This window comes from Cydia splendana, chromosome 2, assembly GCF_910591565.1.
Source record: "Cydia splendana chromosome 2, ilCydSple1.2, whole genome shotgun sequence".
NCBI classification, from domain to species: Eukaryota; Metazoa; Arthropoda; class Insecta; order Lepidoptera; family Tortricidae; genus Cydia; species Cydia splendana.
In genome coordinates, this window is record NC_085961.1 from 23019399 (window position 1) to 23042913 (window position 23515).

Below are 23515 nucleotides of genomic sequence, written 5' to 3' on the forward strand. Positions count from 1 at the left end.
CGTTGCCACGCTACTAAGAGCTTTGATTAAATTTGGCGTTCGAAGTGGACGCTAGACGCGACTGCCACTTGATGCGGCCCATTTTTTACGTTACACCTAATGAAACCTAATAGGACATTATGACAACAAACAATTCTAGTTGCGTCTGCCTGAGTAATTAAGATCGATATTTGAGAGAGGCCGTTGACTGATTTTAAAATTAGGAGACGTCTCCCAGCCATTACTAGGTGCCGATTTATAACAGAGAATGGCGATCTTTTATTGCAGAACGAATCACATTTTCTAAACAAGTTGTTACGTGACCGTGTCCGTACAGTTGAGTACAATACCTATTATTAATAGGTACCTACGTGGTTTGCTATCCCGATTATACTGTAGTAACTGATTGGTTGTAGGTACGATATTTAACTTATTTAACATCACTACACACCTTATAAAACAAATTCCCCCGCCGCGTCTGTCTGTTTGTGTGTTTGTTCGCGATAAACTCAAAAACTACTGAACGGATTTTCATGCGGTTTTCACCTATCAATAGAGTGATTCTTGAGTAAAGTTTAGGTGTATTATTTATTAATCTGTGCAAAGCCGGGGCGGGTCACTAGTTAGGTATATTACTAAGAACGGTGTCAACATGTTACCAACTAAATATTAACATGAATTATATCTCAAAACTAAGTAGGCTATGAAATTTTGCGTCACAGAGACGATGCGGATCATATATGTGGTCTTATACGAATTGGAAAATGCACTCAAATTTTTTAATTTCAATTATCAACGAGCACTCCAGCAATGTGTCGCATTACTTACTTTACTCTTTTAAGACTTGAAAATGCTAAGAAGCCTATGAATAAATGACTTCACATTGTTATATTAATAAGCCAAGCCATAAAATACCAGAGAAAAATCGGTTACCTCCAGCATTTTCAGAAGTAGGTATTTATTAAAAGAGTATAGTGTTATGTAAGCGAAACTATGTAGATAACGACGCAAGATAAAGGATGACGCACGATACACCGTGCCGAGTTCGAGTCCGTTAAAGTAAAATATAATAGACAAAATAAAATACATACATATATGAATTTCCAGTAGGTACCTACTCAGCATTAACGTATTTTTCAACTCAATATTTGTCTTAGGTCCTCGTCACTGTCACAGTGCACGGTGCATGTCATTTTTAAACTTATAAGGTGCAGTGGGTCAGCCAGCAGAGTTCCGAGTCTGCTCAGTGCTCAGCGAGCTGCGTTCGGAGAAGGACCAGCCGGCCTAGCCAAGGTTACAATCGCTATCGCTTCGACAACGAAAAGCTTTATCAGCCGTATTCGAACAATGAGATACGTCACTTTTGACACTTGTTTGACACTGACATATCCAATCCATATCGTTTCAATATCTAGTATTTGACGTATCTCATTGTTCGAATACGGCTGTTTGTCTCTCTATCACTCTTCCATATTAGTGCGACAGTGACAGTTGCGTTTCGATCGCTACGGAACGTAAGCGATTGGTATCTAGGCTACGCGGCTACGCATCTCACAACTCACTGCATCTTAAAAGTCATCACTAGGACGTTTACCTTAGGGGTCATCCATTAATTACATCACACGTTTAGGGGGAGGGAGGGTCAAGAAAATGTGACATGTTGTGACAAGGGGGAGGGGGGAGTCATAAACTTTGTGACGTCACTTTAACTTCATCAGTAACCGAAAATGTATTTAAATTATTTTATACGCTAATTATCATTTAAATAACAAGGTTTTGAAATAATCATTTGTATTCGTTTAATTTTATTTCTCAATCAGTTTTGGGTTATAAAATTACTAATATTTCTTTTGTCAAAAATATTGTGATATAATATTAAATAAATATTTGCCGATTTCGTTGAAGAAATGTGACGTGAGGGGTTTGCCAAATGTGACCAAGTGTGACAAGGAGGGGGGGGGAGGGGTAAAAAAACCTAGAAATTCGTGTGACGTAATTAATGGATGACCCCTTACTACTACCTACTAGAAATTAGTTGTGCGCCCAAACTCGTAATCCCGACATAGTGTAACATGAGTCATTCTTTAATTCGGGTAATATATATATAAGTAATTATGCTTACCATTTGACTGAAGTAAAGTAGCATTCGCATAGGCCAACTACACGCTCCTTCATTGTTATCTTGAGGTAACGCACCACAGGTAGCTCGAATCCCCTCAAACTGGTTAAAAATAATCATTCGCTTAGCATGTGTCACTGTTGTGAGTGTAAAAGTGTACTGTGTATGACGTGATCAAATGTGACAATCGTACATCGACAAACGCCAAACGAAAAGAAAAAACAAAAATCGTATCGAGATGACATATGCTACGAAAAGTCACGTGACTACTTCCATACAATAGGGATGATGACACATGTTGAATTTTATAACAAAACCTAGTAAAATAGATAGCAAATGAGCAATTTATCACAATAATGTGGATATTAAAATAATATATGGAAATAATACAAAAATTTAAGACCTGAAAGTTCCAAAATTTAATTTTTTTTTAACTTCCAAGAAGGAAATAAGTAAGGATACCATTCGATTCCTTAAATTTTATCCAAAAAAAGATTGTACAGCAACTATGTACATAAACGCAATATTTCACCGACAAAAACGATATATTATCTTGTTTTTTCCATACAGTCCATACTTCAAGATATACTTTCAGTGACCTTGACGTCACGGTCACTTATTGTTTTGTTAGGGGCGTTTCGCGAGTGAAGTATGATTGTCAGAGTTTGACTATCATTTCTGACTTTTGTATTGCTTTATTGCAATGGGTCTCATATAGACATTTGATCCTAAAAACAAACCTGATCGATTGATATCGTAAATGAAAATTTGTCATCTAGCCTATTCAGTTCTTAGCTTCAAAATTTAATTAAGCCATGGTTCGTCTAAATAGACCCTGTCTATCTCAATCTTCTTTCATAGTTCCGAATTTCCCATACTAATTAAAATGATAAGCTCCAGCTCGGTTCTATTCTTCTATTACGCCTTACCAGCAATGCTCCACCACGTATTCCAGCCGTAACGATCATCAGCATCAACAATGGGGTTGGCAACTGTCAAAGGTTTGTATAGATGGCGCCATAATAGCTTGCCCCTTTCTCTAGTTGAGTTCTATGAGATTTGGCTTAAAGGGCTGGCATCCAGGGCATAAAACTCTATTAAAAAAATAAGAATTCGACACAATTCTAGGGATTGACAGGGCAAGCTATGCTATGCTGGCGCCATCTGCTAAATACTTCGACCGGCCAACCCCATTGGAAAGTTGTCCATTCAAATGTTTACCATATTCTCGCGCTATAAATTCCAAATTCAAACTGGATTCCAATGGTTGTTACGGCCGTTGTGCCTGGTGGGGTAGTGCCATCTTTCGACAGATTTTGGTTTTAATCATCTGTCGAAAGATGGCAGTAAATTTACTGTGTGATTACAAAATTTACTATGACAATTTACTATGGTATATAGCTATAATTTACATTTTACGAAATTCGGCAGTGATTATTTATATGACGTCATTATTTGTAACTGAGGAACAACAGAGATGGTCTCCCGGCAGTTTTAGAATCCAGGTCATATTGCTAATAACATATAGTTTGAATAATCTCAGGTGAATTTTTCGAGTTCGGGTGCTAATCCGTTAAACAAAAGCCTTTGTTTCTTTTAAGAGCGGTCTACAGCCACGTGCCAAAGCAACCATGTCGTTTAAAAAGCAACTATCGTGATAGTATTAAGGTTCAAATTCATATGACAGCTTGTTCAGAGAACAATTAGGGTGGTCTTGTTTTTAGAGATAGCAAAAACGTGTTATCTCCGAATGAGCTGATTCAAGAATTTGAACCATATAATTAGAATGGTAAATTTGCTTTTTAAATGGGTTTGTTCCCGTTACTTACGTCGGGGCTATTAGCAGTAAGAATTGTAACCTCTGCATAAAGGAAACAATATCTTTTGTTTAACAGATTAGGGTCCGAGCCCGAAAAATTTACCTGAGATTATTCAAACTATACTAGAAGCTTATGCGGATTATCCTGAAAATGACCAATTTGGATTTTTTTTAACTTTTATGCATTTGTATATGGGCAAATATCTACATTTTTTGGTCCAATTTTGATTTTATTGATATCAGTGTATGGCTTGAGACGTCATCTTTAATGTTGTAGTACATTGCTTTATCGTCCGACTTTTGGTTTGGTTGTAAAACCCAAATAATCGAATATTTTTTACGTCATTTTTATTTTTTTGTAAATTTCTCTTAAACTGTTGCATATTTTGGTACATACTGTATACCTAAATGAAATATAGTTTATTTAATTGGCTTTCATTTAATACCCCACAGTCCCCACACGTGTATGTGCCATGCATAGTTTGGGTGCAGTATGCAATATTCACAACGAAGCGGGAGTCATTTTGATGACGTCATTCCGCTGAAGTAGATGGCCGGCGCCGCTGTCTCCCGGCAGTTTTGGAGACCCAATGCCATGTCCAACAACATACTAAAAGTTGGTAGCGGTTTCCGGCTCTGAACTATCTCTTCGACCGTTTCCCATAAGGCATAGTACTATACAGTTTTGATACAGTTTGTCTGTAATGGTAGGGACCATTGACATTAATGACATTAATGACATATTTCATATACTTCAGTATTTACGTTAAGCTTTATTCTGGTTCCTGATTTCGGAATGGTTATTTGATAATATCATAAACATAATATTCAGTAGGTACCTAGGTAAACAGCTAGGTAGGTCGTACACAATTTAAGATTAGCTACCTACTAAAGTAGGGTACCTATTTCACTACTAGTCAAATCAGTTTCTTTTTCGATTTGTCAAAACGATTTGCTACTATAGAATTTATACGACATAGGTACTAGCAAATGACGTCACAGTCAACTAAGCTATTACTCCAGCGGTCGGCAACCTTTCAGCAGCCAAGGGCCACATACTTACCCCCTTATTCATAAACGTTTACTAAAGTTGACAAGCCGATAATAATCGTTTGTCCCTTTCCATCATACCAATACGTCGGAAAGGGACAAACGATTATTATCGGCTTGTCAACTTTAGTAAACGTTTATGAATAAGGGGGTTAGTTGTCAAGGAAGTTGACGCGGGCTGCACTTTTGTTAATATGTGTGACTTTATCAGACATTATTGTTTGACAATATTACATACCTACATAATAGCCAGGGGGGCTCGCGGGCCACATGCGGCCCGCGGGCCGCTTGTTGCCGACCGCTGTATTACTCTTTCTAGCTCTATACAATTTATAGAAATTGTGTCTAAAAATAACTTGTGTCTACGTTTCTCTAAATAGTCTAAATTTTAATATATATGAATGTTCTGGTGCTTTATTTCATGCATGGTATGATACAATTTATTTTAAATGCAGTCAACATTCCTATATTGTTCTCTATCTAAATGTTTAGAACATCCCCAAATGTTACGATGTGTATGTTAATAGTGATATAATACTTAGTAGCGTGTTCGTGTGTGGTAAATGAACAGCGAAGCATCTTCAACATTCGCAAGGGCATCCTGGAAACAAAAAGACGTGGTTAATTAGTATTTATGATTCATAATAGCCGATCTAAATTTAGTGCGCGAACGGACACTTCTCGCGAGTGCATAATTATTTCGTCATAAATGTTCGCCCCATGTTTGTCACGTGACAAAAAACAACAAAAATCAGGAAACAAGAAGCAAGTAGAAAAGTCGAACAACATTGGAATCGACTTTATACTCTTTTGTGTTCCGGGGCGGGCGTAAACAATGAACAATATCTACTCGATGAAAGAAGACCGAGAAGACAAAGCTTACATTTTTTAAAGGTCTGAAATGTAGGAAGATATGTTAAGGAACATTCGGAGTTCGGACAGATTCAAAAATTCCAATGTAAGTACCTATTTGCCATATGAAAAATGGTCTAGGTGCCTACTCTATTCCATCAGGACCTTAAAATATTTAATGTAAAAAACCGGCCATGTCGGGCCATGCTTAGTGTAGCATTGCATATAGTTACCCAGTGGTAACTATGCAAATCAGTGGGTATTCCGTACCTACATAACAACAAGCGAAAGGAGTACCTTTGTAGCACTTTCACTATGAAGGGAAGACTTTTTGCAAAAACTGATAAAAGAGGCCAGAGAGTCAAATTATGCCGATTCGTAATCGTCAGCCGCTGCTTCGTTGGCAGGCGTTACCACACTCGTACATAGAAAAATATACTTAGTAATTTATTTGCAACATATTGGGCTAGGTAGCTGTACCTAGCCCAATATGTTGCAAAGCAAAACGTCGGGATAGGTAGAAAAGTAAAAAAATAACAATATTTTTTAACTAAAAAAAAAATCTGCTGCACGATAGATGGTTCCGTCTGGTTCCTACGTTGCACCGTTCTGGGCTTAAGCTGACAATTTCTCCACTGAGATACACCCACCTAACATTTTTATTTATTTACAATAGCATGCGCCACCGCTGGCCCACCCACGTAGCTACTACTGAGGGCCTACCGCGAAAACCGAAATTCGCAAATTGCGAGGATCTTTTTTTTTTACTCCAATGAAAACGTAGGCGTAATTAGAGGGACAGAGAAAGATGCGGAGCGGTAGGCCCTGGGGTCATGAAGTTTTGTAGGAAAAAAAACTAGGGTTAGACCAAGAAAAGTCTGCAGTGATATTGATAGCCCACGCAGTGCAAGTGTTATTTTAAACGTCAAACTTCTATAGAATTATGACGTATAAATAATATACCCAACCAATCCCAAGGAACGGGAAGACCACCCAACACCGGGTGGTCAGATATGCAGAAACCGCAGAAAGAGATCCGAAAAGAGAACCTGAGTACGCAGACAAGCCAGAACAGAGCACACTGGCGCAGACATACAAGGAGACCCGACCCCAGATAAACTGGGAAGAGGGACAGGCAAAGAAGAAGAAGAAGAATAAGTATGTACTTAATAGGTAACTAAAATAAAAGTTTACCACTACACATTTGTAATCTTCTTGCATTGTTGGGTGACTTGGGTGTATACGGACATATGAATCATAAATTGAGTGCTTCCTATCAGTAAACATTAACATTTCGCTTAGTCCAGAGAAATGTGTCTTGTTTAACTTACCCTTAGTAGTTAAATTCATCCGGACCTCTTCAACGCTTGCAACCAATCAGCGCCGATTTATGCAGGCTTATTAATAATGGTCGGTATGCCGGCTAATTATCCTGCGAATTTCCGAAGTACTCAATCAAGTGTCATGAATTAGGCTATACCTATACATATGCATATCTACATAGACGAGAGCTACTCGGCGCTGTTGAGCGACCGCTTCGTTACAATCAGTACCAGGAGAGCATACTTCACAAGGTGACTACACCACAGTTGCAATTTAGCTTGTGTGAAGCAGAACTTTGATGTCAGAGATGTAAGTGTAAGCATGTTTGCTATTGCACAACGTATTTGTGTGTGAGATAAATACTCCTATCAGTTTAACGTACATTTGAAACTGAAGTGTTTGTGGGTATATAGGTAAGCTTATAAAACAGTATGTAGGTAAGAAGTTTGAGCCTGGTTTTATGTAGGTATAAACTTATACTGTGATACTCTGACCGAGTAAAGTAAACTGACAGTAAGTTATACAAAACTTGTACGATTTAGGCATTTTAGGCATATTTACTTCCAAATATCATATTAATTATTCTGTGTGGTAATTAGGTGGGTACCCCGAAAATAATTTATCCGAAACTTTACAATATGTGATGTTTTCTAGTTTAATCAGTGTAGAAATATGAGCAGGAAGTTTGTTCTTACATTTGTTGCGATGATCTCTTGTAGACAATCTGAAAAAAAAAGAAAGAAATAATATGTTAAATAAGTAAATATATCCTTAAACTTCAAATTATTATTTGATTAGGTAAGCGAAATAAGAGTTCCTGTAAAATGTCTTTAAAAGGATATTGATCGTAGTAGATTTACCTTCGCAAAATCATCATCAACACATACCTATCCCAAGTGGAAAGTATACGTAGGTCACTCGATAAGTTTTGAGATACAGAAAAACTATTCAAGATATTAGCACTATTTATTTTACATTTTTTCAAAATACTCTCTATTAATCTCTATACTAAGTTCCATTCGTCTAAACTCTAAACCAACTTTGAAAACATTTTTGCCCGTCTTGATCCGATAGGGCAGAAATCGCAACTTCATTGGTTTGTTAGATAGAGCAAACGCGGGATCTAACGACAACAGAGCTTCCTCCCGGTTCAGTTCCATCGTTTCAAAGAAAAAGAGTCTGTTCGGAAAGAGAAGAGTCGTGGAATGTATTGGGCCCCATACATTCCACGACTCTTCTCTTTTCACACTAACGCTAGTAGAATGACTGCAACACGAATTATTTTTTTACATTAAGCTAAATGGTCACTTGTGTTCTGTTTTTGAGTAAATTTGCTTTTTATAGACATAGTGTATTTATAGACAATACATGTGCGGTCCAAATTTTTATTTTCGAGCATCTCAAAACTTATCGAGTGACCTACGTAGGTAGCTGACAACCCCTCGTGTCAGGGTTGCCAACTCCAATTTTTTTTTACCCCTAGAGCTCAACTTAAAAACCCGTAAAACTGTACTATTATTTTGGAAAAACCACTAAATAAAAAAATAAAAGAAATTATACGTTTAATTAATTCTTTATTTAAACATTTTCCAGAATTTAGTACATTATTATGATTTTCAACCGGTTCGACATTTTTTGATCATACATATGAACGTTAAATAGTTTTTTCATTTCTCATGCTCTGAAAGAGGATCATTATTGTTCTAAAAGGTGTGCAGAAAATGACACGTTTCTGCACTAGAGCATTTTAGGTTCCAATCCAAGTAAGATTTTATATTTTTTTTACGATAAGCAATTGAAATTTGGGTATAAAATTTGGGATTTGTTATACAATTTCCATTCTGATATTTGACTCCCTATTCCATAAATAACGATACTTTTGCCTAAATAATTAATTGAAAGTACCCTCAAAAAATACTATAAAACTGTATACTTAGTCATGTTTTTAAAAAAACACATGCATTTTACTTTCCTCGTATTCGAAATGAAAAGTAGAGTGTTTAACTCGGGTGAAAGGCATCATTTCAGCCTCGGCCAAACTACCTCGGCAGAAATGAGTGCTTTTATCCCTTGGTTAACAATCTACTATTAACTATAACATTTTATTTGTTGGAGTAAATGTCACGCAAGATTACACGAATTACACGACACTTTTGGAGGAGCCCAACACCTAGATCAAACTTATAGCCGTAATAGACTACCGCACGTATAGAAGTACCCTGTCTCTCCCTGCTCCGCCGTACTTGCTTGCTTTTAATTATTGCTTATACATATGCTTATACAATAAAGATTATGATTATGATACATACGGAGTTTCCATTGGTCTTCCGTATGAAATGACATGTGCAAACGAGACAGCTCCACGAATGTGTATAGCGACGTCCCACGTCCCGTTCACACAGGTCATTTCGTAAAGCCCCCTCCAGACTATGTGACGCGAGTGTGGATCCGATTTCGCTGTTTGCGAAAACCGATACCACACTCGCGTTCGCGGCTTCGCGCCGCGATTCGCGCACGAGTGTGGAGGGGGCTTAAGGAAACCGGGTAAAAATTATGTATTGTGGCCGGCCTAACACCTCCCGACCCGACAAGGGGGCCCGACCAAAAGTATGGTCTAAAGTCTAAACCGCCTTTAAAGCGACGAAAGATCATACAACCACGTTACAAATCACTGTGTAGCGTAAATCCGAACGTTCAGCCGTGTATTTCCTTCTCAGTCGAACTTGCGAATTCAAGCAACACAGAGTGGTATACACTATGCCCTATGGTATCGATAACGTTCCATTCCCAGTATAGTATGTAGCTTCTCACATCGTGAACACTTTTTCCATATCACAAACATGGTATAGAAAAATCCCTAAAAAAACCACTAAAAATATTTAGCCCCTAAAAAAACCCCTAGCTGGTTTATTTCCCCCTAGATTTAGTGGTAAAACCACTAAGTTGGCATCCCTGCCTCGTGTGGCAAGAAGCCTCGAAATGGACGCTCGACAACAAAGCAAATATATTTATTAGTTGTTTGGGGTTATTATTTACCGGTATTGTGACAATTTCTTTCTTTTTTTAATTAATTTTATTTTTCATTTTCAGTCAAAGTTAAACTTAACGAAGAAGACAAATCGCCAAAGGTGAAATAGTCGCTATAGTTACCTACATATTGTATTGCCTATAACATTTGAAGAGTCTAAATTCGATTTGAAGAGTTCTCTCAATTTGGCATGGACCATGTCATCATCAGAACGGATTTTGACAAAAATGGGACCATCTTGGAACTATATGCTTATTTTTGAACAAATCGGTTTATTTTTCGAAATCGGTTAAGAAATAACGGAGTTCTGACGTTGCATCCAAAAATAAACACTATAACCTTCTCCATTTTTCGTCCGTTAGTCCGTTAAAGACTGATTATGGTGCACTTTTATCATTATTAAATAATAACTATACTAGAATACATAAATAGATGTGATAGTTATTTAATTATCACATAAGTCACAATATAAAATGTTATTATATTTGCAGGTGTAGGTACCTATAGAGACTTGAAATAAGTACCTATAATGTTACAAAAGCTACTAAGTAAGTAGACAAGGATGACACTTTTAACAATGGGACAAAGGCTTCTATAAAATATAAATAGAAAATTTTTACTCCAACCTATATACCTTACACAATGAAGAACGGGAAAATATAGGTATGACACACTCTTATGGACCTGTGAATAAGGTCAGTTTTATGTCAGATATTAAGAGGAAAGGGAACCACTGCTTCTCCATTACAAACGTTTCCTATTTTCTTCTCTGATTATTAACATTTTAGAAAATATGTTTACATATGTATGTAACTAATATTAACCACATCTATGCCCGTTCGTTTGATTTTTTTTCATTATTTTAAAAGATAGGCCTTTGCCCAGCAGTGGGAGTAGTGATGTGCCGGTGAGAAATTTCGCGTTCTCGAAAATTCCTTCCCCTGAAAATTCTCAGCGATTCTCGAGAAATTTCGCTTGGACGGAAATTTCTGAGAAAGTACATATAATCAAAATAATATAAAATTTCATATTTTTTTAATTTATGACTGTTAGTGATTAATAACTATGCGTAAGGTATTCGAAAAAGGCGAAATGCGAGGAGGCTCAAAGTTACACAAAGACTTTCGGCAATCGTTCACTCTCGTATCCTTAGCTACTTCGGTCACGTTACGCGCAGGGAAGACGACGCCATGGTGAGGCTTGTAGTTCAAGGCAGAGTGGATGGCACAAGACCCAGATTGCGGCCTTCAATGCGATGGACCGACCAAATTAAAACTCTCACCGGGTCACCTTTAAATCTGTGCGTGCGGAATGCAATAAATAGAGAAGCATGGCGGAAAACAACAAAAAAGGCCGTACAACGACCTCAATGACCACGACTGCTCTGACAAGAGTATCCGACTAAGAAGAAGGTATTCGAACCAATTAGACGATACTAAAGGCCAACCGCTCTTTGTTCTCGAGAAGTTTCCGAGAAATTTTTCGGGAACGTTCTCCATAGAAGCTTTCCAGGAGAAAATTTCCGGATTGAATATTTATTAAGAAAAAATACTGGTTATTTCGAGTATTATTGTTTAGAAGCTCAAATAGTCTGGACTTATGTTATATACAGCTGTTGGCTTGATAAGTTGGTTTCTGCCAAATGAAATGAACGTTCTAAGCGATAATTTAATTTTGTTTCCGAGAAATTTCTTGAAATTGTTCTCGATTACATTTGGCGTTCATGTAAAACAGCCAATCCATACCGATATTATTATACATAAATGCGAAATTGTGTCTGTCTGTCACCTCTTCACGCTTAAACCGCTGGACCGATTTGGACAAAATTTGGTATGCAGATAGATTGGGCCCCGAGAAAGGATAAGTTTCATCAATCATCATCATTCTCACGCAGACGAAGTAGCGGGAAGAAGCTAGTTGTGCAATAATAAAACAAAAAATGTTTCATATTAAAGAACTAGAAAACTGTTTTGACAAACTGTAATGAAATATAATATTATGGAGTTAATACAAAATGACTAATTTCTACTCAATAATTAAATGAACGGTAAATATTTAATAAAACAGATTTGTAATATTTGGCAGAGAATCATGGTCATGTCATGAACTATCTCAGGTACCTAGTTAGTTTATAAAACAAAAGAAAGCCGCCAAACTTTCCTGTACCCTGTACTGTACATAACGCTTATCGCCAATAATACTCCATTGTTTTATTTGCATGTGATTTTTTTTTATTCTCTAGGTAATTTTTGAATAGGGAAGGGTACAAATGCTTTTTTCTCTCAGTGTCATCAATGCTAAGAAAGTGGACGGTTGTGACAAATCAAACGTGTTAATAAATTAAAATTAAAAAGGTAAACTGTTTGAGTAGGTACTTTAGAACTTTGTCGGACGATGGATGTATCAAAGACGTGTGTTCATTTAGTGATGCAGTGTATAGATGCAAAAATATCACAAGATTTGGTACGGCATATGATAAATTGCTAAAAAAGTCCGGTTGAAGTAAAACACGAATTAGGAAAGAAAGAACCTGAAGTGATTAATCAATTTGGAGTATTTAGGATGAGCCCATATTACAGGGAACACATTTAATGAGGTAACCTTTAATGTGTTTTTCCAGTAGCTAATACATAATAGTATATTACCATACAAAAGTAGTACGAAGTGCAAAATTAGAAAATTCGGAACGAGTGGTGATAAATAATTAAAACACCGAAGGGAATGTTTTAAATCGACACGAGTTGCGAATTACCTGTTTAACAAAAATGTGTTTTATTTATTAACTATTTACCATTTAAACGGTACTGAATGAACCCGAGAAAGTCCTCCGGAGAACATTTTCAAGAAATTTCTCGGAAATTTCTCGAGAACAAAGAGAATTTTTCCTTAAAGGTTTTAGAAGAACTAAAATGTATTGCGAATACCTTTAAATTACTAATATCAACACATACAAAAAACAAATAATCTAATTTTTATTATATTGAAAGTACTTTCTCGGAAATTTCCTTTCGAGAGAAATTTCTCGAGAAGCTTCTCGCGATATTCTCTTGTTTCCGAAACTTCTCGAGAACTGCCCATCACTAAATGGGACACCAAAAAAGGCTCGAAAAAAAAAGATAGTAGCTTATAAAAAATTGTATGGAATTTGTTTTCGGTCCTAATTTCTATAATAGGTAGGTAATAAAAAAACGCAAACGAAGGGGCATAGCTATGGATAATATACAATAAATTGTCTAAAAATATTTTCCATAATGTCAATATCCAGGGAGGAAAATAGGGTGAACCGGTCGTCCACTATCGTCTAAAGGTAGGTATTGCACGATTATTGCTATCGTAATGTTTATATTATTATAATCAGAACTCTTTTACCTTAATTATTGGTAGATAATTATTATCTTTTTCGCCATTTGTCGTGAAATTTATTTATGATATGAACTTGATGGACGGAAATATTGGTCCATGAAACATCTGATGAAAGGCGATCTCTCACTATCACTTAGCATAACACGCGAGTTGGCTCAGTGGCTGTTAGCAGCCACGGGGTAGAAACGGGCACATACTTACTTCTCGACACCCTAAGTCACTCACGCAATGTTGTCCCCGTGTCACTCAGTGCAAGTGGCCAGTTTCGGGGGCCTTTACCCTACCTATAGTGAGTTAGCGAGTCACCGCCTATACCTGCCCATTTTTTCTTTTTCGTGTTTTTAAACATAGATTAGGGCAGGTGCCAGTTTAAGGTACATGAGGTCATGAGTCAATGGTAATATGTGTGTTAAAAAGGCGGTCTTCTTTTGATATAAACGAGTGGCCTAATGCCCGACTTAGGCGGCGTAAAATTGGAAATAGTATTCTAGGCAACTTTTTAATCTGCCACAATCATCAATGAATCCTTATCTGCAAAACAAAAATCCGTGAAATGAAATTCGACAGGGAAAAGGGAGAAACGAGAACTGACCCGCTGAATTTGGTCCGCTTGTTTCAATCAGTGATAAGCAATAAAAGAATCCAGTATTCGATTACCAAACAGGCACGCACAAGCCGCGGGATGGTTACACCGATTGACAAGCTTCAGGGTACTCACAACGCTATCGGATTTAATACTATCACCAAGATTTGCATGTCACAGGACACACCGGGATACGGACCCGAGGCAAATATCGTTATGCATGTGAGGACTGCATTGTGCACTGGAGTGATACCTGGATAAATTAATTTGCTTGCACGTGGCCCACGGCCGATTATTAATACGTGTCTGACTGAAATTCAGATAAACAAATCAATCGAAAGCAAATGTAGGTTTGTATACTAGCCAAATAAAGCCTTTGTTTTACTTAAGTAGAGACAATGGCAATTCGAGTAGGTAACTATTAGTTTGTAATAGAGAGTAACGCAACATTTTATTATTTATAGGTACTGGTATTTTAACGCCTGCCATTTGTACTCTTTTTAACCGACTTCCAAATCCAAAAGGAGGAGGTTATCAATTAGGTTGTATGTTTATTTTTTATTCTTTTTAGGGTTCCGTACCTCAAAAGGAAAAAAACGGAACCCTTATAGGATCACTCGTGCGTCTGTCTGTCTGTCCCACCATTTCCCCCCCTTTATCTCTGAAACTATTGGGCCTAATGATTTGAAAAAAATACACAAAATAGTACTTTACCTATAGATGACAGGAAAACCTATTAGAAATGTGCAGTCAAACGTGAGTCGGACTTATGTACGGAACCCTTGGAACGCGAGTCCGACTCGCACTTGACCGGTTTTTTTTTATGTTTGTTACTCCATATCTCCGTCATTACTGGACCGATTTTGAAAATTATTTTTTTAATTGTATGTATATATGCATACAGATTGGTCCCGTTTTTGTCAAAACCCAGTTTTGATGATGGGATTCATCCAGGAATTGAGGGAACTTCTCAAACCTTAAGGCATACATATAGTGATTTTGGTGTTTTTATCAACAAATCAAGCATATACATTCAGAAAGGTGACATTTGATGAAGTGGAACTGCTGATGATGATCAGAAGGGAACTCCTCAACGACGCATAGTTCACGTTTGACGATTTATCCTTTTCGTTATGTTTGTTAAGCAAGTTTTAAGTTTTTAAGCCATATTTTTGTCAAGCTCGAGTTCTGATGATGGGTTCCATGAGGAATCGAGGGAACTCCTCAAATCTTAAAGGCATGCGTATAGAGATTGTTGTACTTTCATCAGAAAATCAAGTATTTTCATTAAAAACTGTCGCATTTGATGAAGTGGAACTGCTGATGATGATTAGAACAGAACTCTTCAGCGATGGATAGTTTGGCGATTTCGATTTTGTGGGTTAGGTTAGGATAGAATTGCGACCCTTAGAGAAAAGAAGTGCTACTAGAAAAGTGGGTAAGGTTAGGTTAGGTTAGAACTTCGACCCTTACAGAAACGAAATATGCTACGAGAAAAAGGTGACGAAGTGGATTACTATATCTGGTGATCTGTTAAATACCAGCCAATAATGTATATGGCATTTCAAACTATTTTGAGAAGTCGTTTTTTTTCTATTAAAGATTATTATATTAAATTTTGCAACAAAGTTTAAATAAATAAGTACTTACCTAAATATCTTATTTTACTTTCTATGGCCAAAAGTGTTATGGAGATCATCGCTCCGTATTACGTTTATGGGCAACTTTAATTACAAACTTTAATTTTATATATGTACATATAAAATTTAAATAGTAAGAAATTGGGCTTACGAAATTTAAATTTTTGTCACGACATTTTTTTAATTCCGCCACCGGGCATTTACTTGTGTGCCAATAAAATTTCCAACATGTTTAATGCTCATTTTTATCAAAGTGTAAGAGCCTTTTGTCGAATTAAAAAAAAGAGTGTCCCTTTGTGCTAATTAAACTACCTACATAGATAGACTCTACTATTTTGCACTGTTTGAAAATTACAAATATAAAAATCGAATTTTTGCCACGACCTGTTAGACGCATCGGATAAATAAATAAATAATGTTTTACCATCATGATTTTCATAACTTTAACTTTGATGATGGCATGTTATGAGACAATGTAAGTACATAAATAAATGATCTCGTGTACTAATTTTTGTCTGTCTGTAACATCATGTCCTCGCAACTAAAAAACATATTAGGCTTTCTTTTCAAAATAGCTCATCATTTTGTATATTTGTCATATTTAAATTAAAAACATAAGTATTAATTACTGTTTGATACCGATGGGTAATATGGAATGGGTATCGTAACATTGGAAATGTAGGATAGTACCCTCACGTGGGTTCGAACTCGTGATCTTCAGTTTGAAAATAGCACGTAACGCCTGATTAAAACTGCGGTAGGTATATTCTATTGTAACAATAACAAGTAAGTATATATACAGTATATAAACTAACGAAAAACATTTACTTAAACCCGTTAATATGTAGGTCACATTGAGCAACTTTTACTATGGCACCGACCCCGAAATCGCGAAAAAAATATTGGTTGTTTCATACATTTTGCTGGTCTAGCATTGACATTTTCTATGGGAGAGTCAATTTTTTTTTCGCGATTTCGGGGTTGGTGCCATTGTAAAAGTTGCTCAGTGTGACCCATTCATTAACGGGCTTGAGTAAAAGTTTTTCGTTAATTTACATACCTTTCTACTGTATATGTTAAAGTACCTACAGCTTCGTTGCTTCAAATATGCGGCGCGATTCGGGAAATGAATTAGAGATTCACTAGATATGAAATAAGTAAAGAGAATCTTCTTCTTCCTCTCCTGTTCCCATTATTTGGGGTCGGGTCTCCTCACTGTCCTGCGCCAAGTCCTACGATCTTGGGTTGTCTGTTGGGGCACCTGGGCTTTCTTGAGGTCTCTTTCTATACTTGTCCACCAGGTATATGGCGGGCGGCCGCGGCCTCTTGCGGCCTCTGGTAGATTGAGGGCTACTTGTATACCAACGAAGGCGGTTTGCGGAGGTTTTCGGTAAGTTTGTCTGCGATTGGTGCAACCTTGAAGCTACCGCGTATATATTCATTTCTGATTTTGTCTAGCCGGGTTACACCTCCCGCCCACCTGAGCATCTTCATCTCGCTGGTATGTACCTTTTGCTCATGAATTTTCTTTGTTGTCCAGCATTCAGATCCATAAAGTAGCGCGGGACGGACTGCCGTTTTATAAACTTGTCCCTTTGTTTTTATTGGGATACGTGGGTCGCACAATACACCTGTAAGCGATCGCCATTTTTGCCATGCGACGTTTATTCTGTGTGCCACGTCAGCATCGACATTTGCATCGGGTGTAAGTATGGAGCCTAGGTACTTAAACCTTTCTACAGATGGGACAGACGCGTCTCCAATACAGATGGTCTCCGGTATGTAAGTTCTGCTGAAAGGACATTTCAGGTATTCTGTCTTACTCCTACTAACCCTCAGGCCGTGCTTTTCAAGTGCTCGTGTCCACATGTTCAGAAGTTCCTGCAGCTTTGTCGCGGTGTCGGCAGCTAAAACTATGTCATCCGCGTACAACATGGTCCACGGCAGTGGAGATGGTATATTTCTGGTGAGGTAATCCATGACCAGGTTAAATAGCAGCGGGCTGAGCACGGATCCTTGATGGACGCCTACTTTGACCTCAAAAGCTCTACTTATGCCTGCTAGGCTTCGTACTCTCGTGCTGGCCTTAATGTACATGTCTTGGACAAGTTCTACGTAATATTCAGGGACATTCTGGGCACGAAGAGCCTCCCATACAAGCTTACTATAAATGTTAGGTGTAGGTCTTTTTTGTTGATTCTAAATTTTTCTATCATGATCCTAACAGTCTGTATCGCGTCAATGGTTGACCTGGATGCTGTGAAGCCGAACTGATTTGGTGACGTTTGAGAGATGTTTAAGATTCGTTTATTAAGAACTCTTTCCCATATATCTTAAGCGTATGTGAGGTTAGTTTTATACCTCTATAGTTCTCGCACAGAGCCACATCGCCCTTATTCTTGTAGAAAGGCAGTAAAAAGCTAGTAAATAGTAAAGAGAATATCTTTACTATTTCATATTTCATTTCCCGAATCGCGCCGATAATCCCTTACGACAGAACGCATTGAACTTGGCACGCATGTAGCTTTTAGAGATAAAATAAAAATAAAAATTTAAAAAGTTGTAATTTACGACTTTCTTATTACTCGTAAAGTGGTTTTCCCGTCCTTCTCCACTTGAGCTCTAAATTCTTATTTTACAATCTACAAGAATCGTAAGAACTACCTACAACAAACAGTAGTCATGATGAAATCGGTTAGTTTTTTAATAAGGCACTTATATAATTAAAGCTTTCAACTTATGCGATTCACAAATTGTTTTAAACAAATTTAAGACAAATAATGCGGAATGCGTCGCCAAGGTCGTCACGGAGAATTCTCCCCAAGCTTGGGAGCGCCTGCTCACTTTTTCCTATTCCGTTTTACACGCTGAAAAATCTAAGAAAACCTCCTTAACGACCCAACTGAAAAACAATTCATACAATTTACCTCCCCCCAGTCAACTAAATCAATCAGTTATTATTAGTAACCCTCGGCCATACTCTAAAATCAAATCAATAGAAAACAAAATTTCAGAAGGGAACATAAGCGGAGCGGCTCGACTCCTCTTCTCAAATGACGACTTGGCGACGCATTCACCAGAAACTTTTGCCGCCCTCAGTGATAAACATCCGGTTCCCCTAGCTCCCACCCCGCTACCAGATCCCCCTACTCAGGACAATATAGGACTAACCGTTACAGAGGACGCAGTACAACAATCAATCCTTTTGTTCCCCAATGGATCTGCAGGCGGTCTGGATGGTCTTTCCCCCCAACACCTAAAAGACCTCATTGGTGTCCCTTCTGGAGACTCGGGATCAGCCTTACTTAAAGAGCTGACCGGCCTAATGAACTTAATGTTAGCAGGCCGAGTAAATGCTGATATCGTCCCTCTCCTTTACGGCGCCAACCTCGTTGCCTTGGCGAAGAAAGACGGTGGCATACGCCCGATTGCTGTCGGATGTACTTTTAGGCGCTTGGCTTCAAAACTCTGTTGCCGGAAATATAATGATAAGTTGACCAACATTTTTAAGCCCCGGCAGCTAGGCTTTGGAGTCAAGAGCGGATGTGAAGCTGCCGTACACGCCGCTCGGTCGTTCTTGAGTCGTCCGGACTATGAAGTATTCTTGAAAATAGATGTTAAAAACGCGTTTAATTCGATTAACCGTGGTGCCCTCCTAACAGAAATAAAAGAAAATCTTCCAGATTTATACGCATATTTATGGCAATGTTACGGGGCACCTACGAAACTACTCTTTGGTGATAGAACCATTCTGTCAAGCACAGGTTGTCAACAAGGTGACCCCCTTGGACCCGCGATTTTCAGTCTAGCAATTCAGCCGATAATTTCAAATTTAAATTCTAAATTTAATCTTTGCTATCTAGACGACGCCTCCCTCGGCGGAGACGCCGCTACTGTCCTACAGGACTTAAAATTTATAATTGACAAGTTTTCAGACATAGACCTCTCTTTAAATTTTACAAAATGTGAAATTTTCATACCTAATCACCTTCCATCAGAAAGAAAATCCGAAATACTTACAAACTTTAACGCCATCCTGCCCAACCTCTCTGTTCATTCCAATTCATCTCTTACGCTTCTAGGTTCACCAATTTTCGACGAAGCCATCAACCCTGTTATTAATTGCAAATTAAATCTGTTTAACTGCACATCCAATCTATTATTCGAAATTAATCCCCACATGGCCCTTTACATCATCCGTTTTTGCCTTTTCACTCCAAAATTTATGTATTTACTTCGATCCTGTCCGATATGGAAATACCCCGCCATACTTTCATCAATTGACAGCAGTCTCCAAACCACTCTATCTAAAATTTTAAATGTTAATTTTGACCTCAGATCATGGACCCAGGCGGTTCTCCCTGTTCGATTTGGTGGCCTGGGTGTTCGCTCCTCGACCAGCGTAGCGTTGCCTGCCTTCTTGTCTTCCGTTTACTGTTCGCTGTCTCTCGTCGGTAAAATCTTAAATCTCCCTCAGATTTCCGGCGCTGAGATAGCGAGCTTGGCGGAGGCTGAGACCGCTTGGTGTGGCACGTGCCCAGGGGTGACCGCCCCGGCCACAAAACATGTCCAGAGAGCCTGGGATACCCCCGGCCTTAAAGCTACTCACGCGTCTCTCATACAAAATAGTCCGGACGACTCAGATCGCGCCCGCCTACTTGCTGTCTCTAGTTACGAATCGGGTCACTGGCTGAACGCCTTACCGTCTCGCAATATTGGTACTGTTTTAGAAAAAAACACGCTTAGAATATCAGTTTGCCTGCGCATTGGGGCCAAAATATGCTCCGCCCACACCTGTGCTTGCGGCAAAGACGTGGACCAGCTAGGTCGACATGGCCTCTCTTGCATCAAAAGCGCCGGCCGTTTATATCGCCACGGCACCATCAATGATTTGGTTCGGCGGTCGCTTGCTACCGTTTCTGTGCCTGCTACTTTAGAACCCTCAGGCATGACGAGAGACGATGGTAAGCGACCGGACGGAGCCACACTGGTGCCGTGGAGACTGGGTAGGCCTTTGGTGTGGGACGCTACATGCGTAGACACCTTTGCGCAGTCCCACATCCAGGCTACCCGGGCACAGGCTGGCGCTGCTGCCGACCAGGCCCAACTACTCAAGCGCCGCAAATACTCATCTTTACTGCAAGATTATGAGTTTGCGGCGCTTGCAGTGGAAACAATGGGTCCTTGGTCGGCGGACATGAAAACTTTCATGGGGGACCTGTCGACACGGCTGGTCGACGCTTCGGGAGACCATAGGGCTGGCGCTTACCTCTCCCAGCGCATATCGCTGGCAATACAGAGAGGTAACGCAGCCAGCGTTATGGGCTCAATGCCGCAGGCGGAGGTTCTAGAAGGGGTATTATCTTTATAACTTCTTTTTAATTTTATATATTTTATTAGTATAATTTAGTTTTTATATAATATTATAAGTATTAGTTAAATTTTTAAGTAGGTTTATTTTAATTTTAGTTTAGTTTTTAAATCTTTAATTCATAGTTAGTTTTAATGTCTTTTTTTTTTTTTATTACTTAAGACTTCATTTAAGCAGTATTATTTTATGGATGAGTAAAATAACATTTATATTTATTTAGGAATTTCCCGATTATATTTCTAACTCCATAACTAAATTCAAAAGTCACACGGATCGCTTACTCGAAATTAGCCCTCATTATGCTCTTGTGATTCTTAAATTCTGCCTTTTTGTCCCTAAATTTACGTATGTGCTCCGCTGTTGTCCTTTCTGGAAACATCAAAATTTATTGTCGCCCATAGATGATTTGATCAAAATTAGTTTAGAGACAAATATTGTCTTAGGTTAGGTTATTTGTTAAGGGATTTCATATGGAGCGGCTACCACGTGTGCTGATTAAGTAGGTATTTACATATTTGTACCGATATAATGTAAAATTAGGTAAACTTCATTAATTAAGTAATCTTACATTGTACCTACCTACCGCTATTACATTGTATGCATTGTATACGTTTCTTCAACCATAAATGTCACTTTTACAGCTGATAGATCATATCCATATTAAATCTAGATCAAATTATAAACCTTTCAAAAATAAATCATAACCTTTTTTTACAATTAGAATAAGCCTCCAGTTTATAGTGTAGGTACACTCGCACAATCGCACATAGATAGATAGATAGATAGATAGAATACTCTTTATTGGCACACCTCAGTAAAAAGATACAAAAGAAAAGTACAATTGATTGAGGCACATTTATTTAAACTGCCAATGCCATTGGAACTTTCATACAAAACCATACAAACAAGCGTCGCTGCGGTCAACCACAAAGCCATAGTTTGAATGGAGGTAACCTTTAATGTTATTGACGGTTAATACAAAATCGTAAATCCGATCAGTAACATTCTAATATGTAATACTTATCATTGTTTCACATACACGTAATACTTAAGGGGTCATCCATTAATTACATCACACGTTTAGGAGGAGGGAGGGGTCAAGAAAATGTGACATGTTGTGACAAGGGGGAGGGGGGAGTCATAAACTTTGTGACGTCACTTTAATTTCATCAGTAACCGAAAATTTATTTAAATTATTTTATCCGCTAATATACATTTAATTAACAAGTTTTTGAAACGATAATCGTTTTTATTCGTTTTATTTTATTTCTTCAGTTCTGGGTTATAAAATCACTAATATTTCTTTTGTCAAAAATATTTTGATAAAATATTAAATAAATATTTGCCGATTTCGTTGAAGAAATGTGACGTCACACCAGGGGGGAGGGGTTTTCCAAATGTGACCAAGTGTGACAAGGAGGGGGGGAGGGGTAAAAAAAACCTAGAAATTCGTGTGACGTAATTAATGGATGACCCCTAATATGTCATCTTTAATTTAATTACAGGTATGAAATGTGATGCAGTGGTGAACTAGTATTTAGGAAAATTAGGCCCCATTAAACTTAAGACTCGACTTCATTAAAATAACTACCTCAAGGGACCTAGCCAAAATGCTCTACGACAACGAAACGCTGTCTCTCTATTATTCTTACATATTAGTGCGGCAGAGAGACAGCGTTGCGTTGTCATAGCGCAAAGGATTGGCATCTTGGCTAGGCACCCTGCTAGCATGAATTGAGTTCTCGCGCGCGACTTCTTACATCCGCAACTTCAAGACAAGTATGGACTCGCGCGCGAGAACGCAACTCATAAGAGTCATGAGTCATGATAGAGGATCTGGAAACAAATGTCTGCCTATGTAGCCTTCGCCTGGCCTCCGTTGTAGAGGAAACTTCTTCACGGAGAGTCAAGGCTGTATGGTCTTACCGGTTTACTAATATGTGGCCGAAAATTGTATAGCAAATTATCACTACCCAAACTATTTTTCCCATAGTATCATTTGGCAAAACTATCAGATGGCAGACCAATGTTTCGCATATATAACATGTCGCAAATGATTATTTACAATATTATTGTATGGCAAAATATTTAGTTGGTCATGTTTCAAAATGTCTTTTATTGTTATGTCGAATGTATTGATAGGCATAAATTATTTTTCGCCTAATATTGTGAATAACCTACCTATCCCTGGGAGCAGTTTCGTTTTTAGGGTCATAAAAAAAAATAACCTTACCTACCTTCCTACCTATCTCTGGGAGCAGTCTCGTTTTACGGGTCATAAAAAAAATAACCCTAACCTAATTATCTCTGGGAGCAGATTCGTTTTTAGGGTCACCAAAAAAAAAATAACCCTAACCTACCTATCTCTGGGAGCAGATTCGTTTTTAG

At 38.1% G+C, this 23515-nt stretch overlaps 1 protein-coding gene across 5 annotated transcripts in view; it reads right to left on the bottom strand.

The window, feature by feature from the left end:
* LOC134806008 (sex determination protein fruitless-like) overlaps positions 1-23515 on the bottom strand; it is a 111606-nt gene that overhangs the window by 28219 nt on the left and 59872 nt on the right. For 3 of the 5 annotated variants that reach the window (XM_063779209.1, XM_063779202.1, XM_063779204.1), the window contains exons 2-3: positions 7838-7866; positions 7151-7251 (exon numbers count right to left, since the gene is read on the bottom strand). In XM_063779209.1, coding sequence (XP_063635279.1) covers positions 7151-7169 — 19 coding nt within the window. In that variant the 5' untranslated portion in view covers positions 7170-7251; positions 7838-7866. Of the gene's footprint in view, positions 1-2101; positions 2253-7150; positions 7252-7837; positions 7867-15949; positions 15995-23515 lie in introns of those variants that run through there. The other 2 variants (XM_063779203.1, XM_063779206.1) reach the window with 2 other exon arrangements.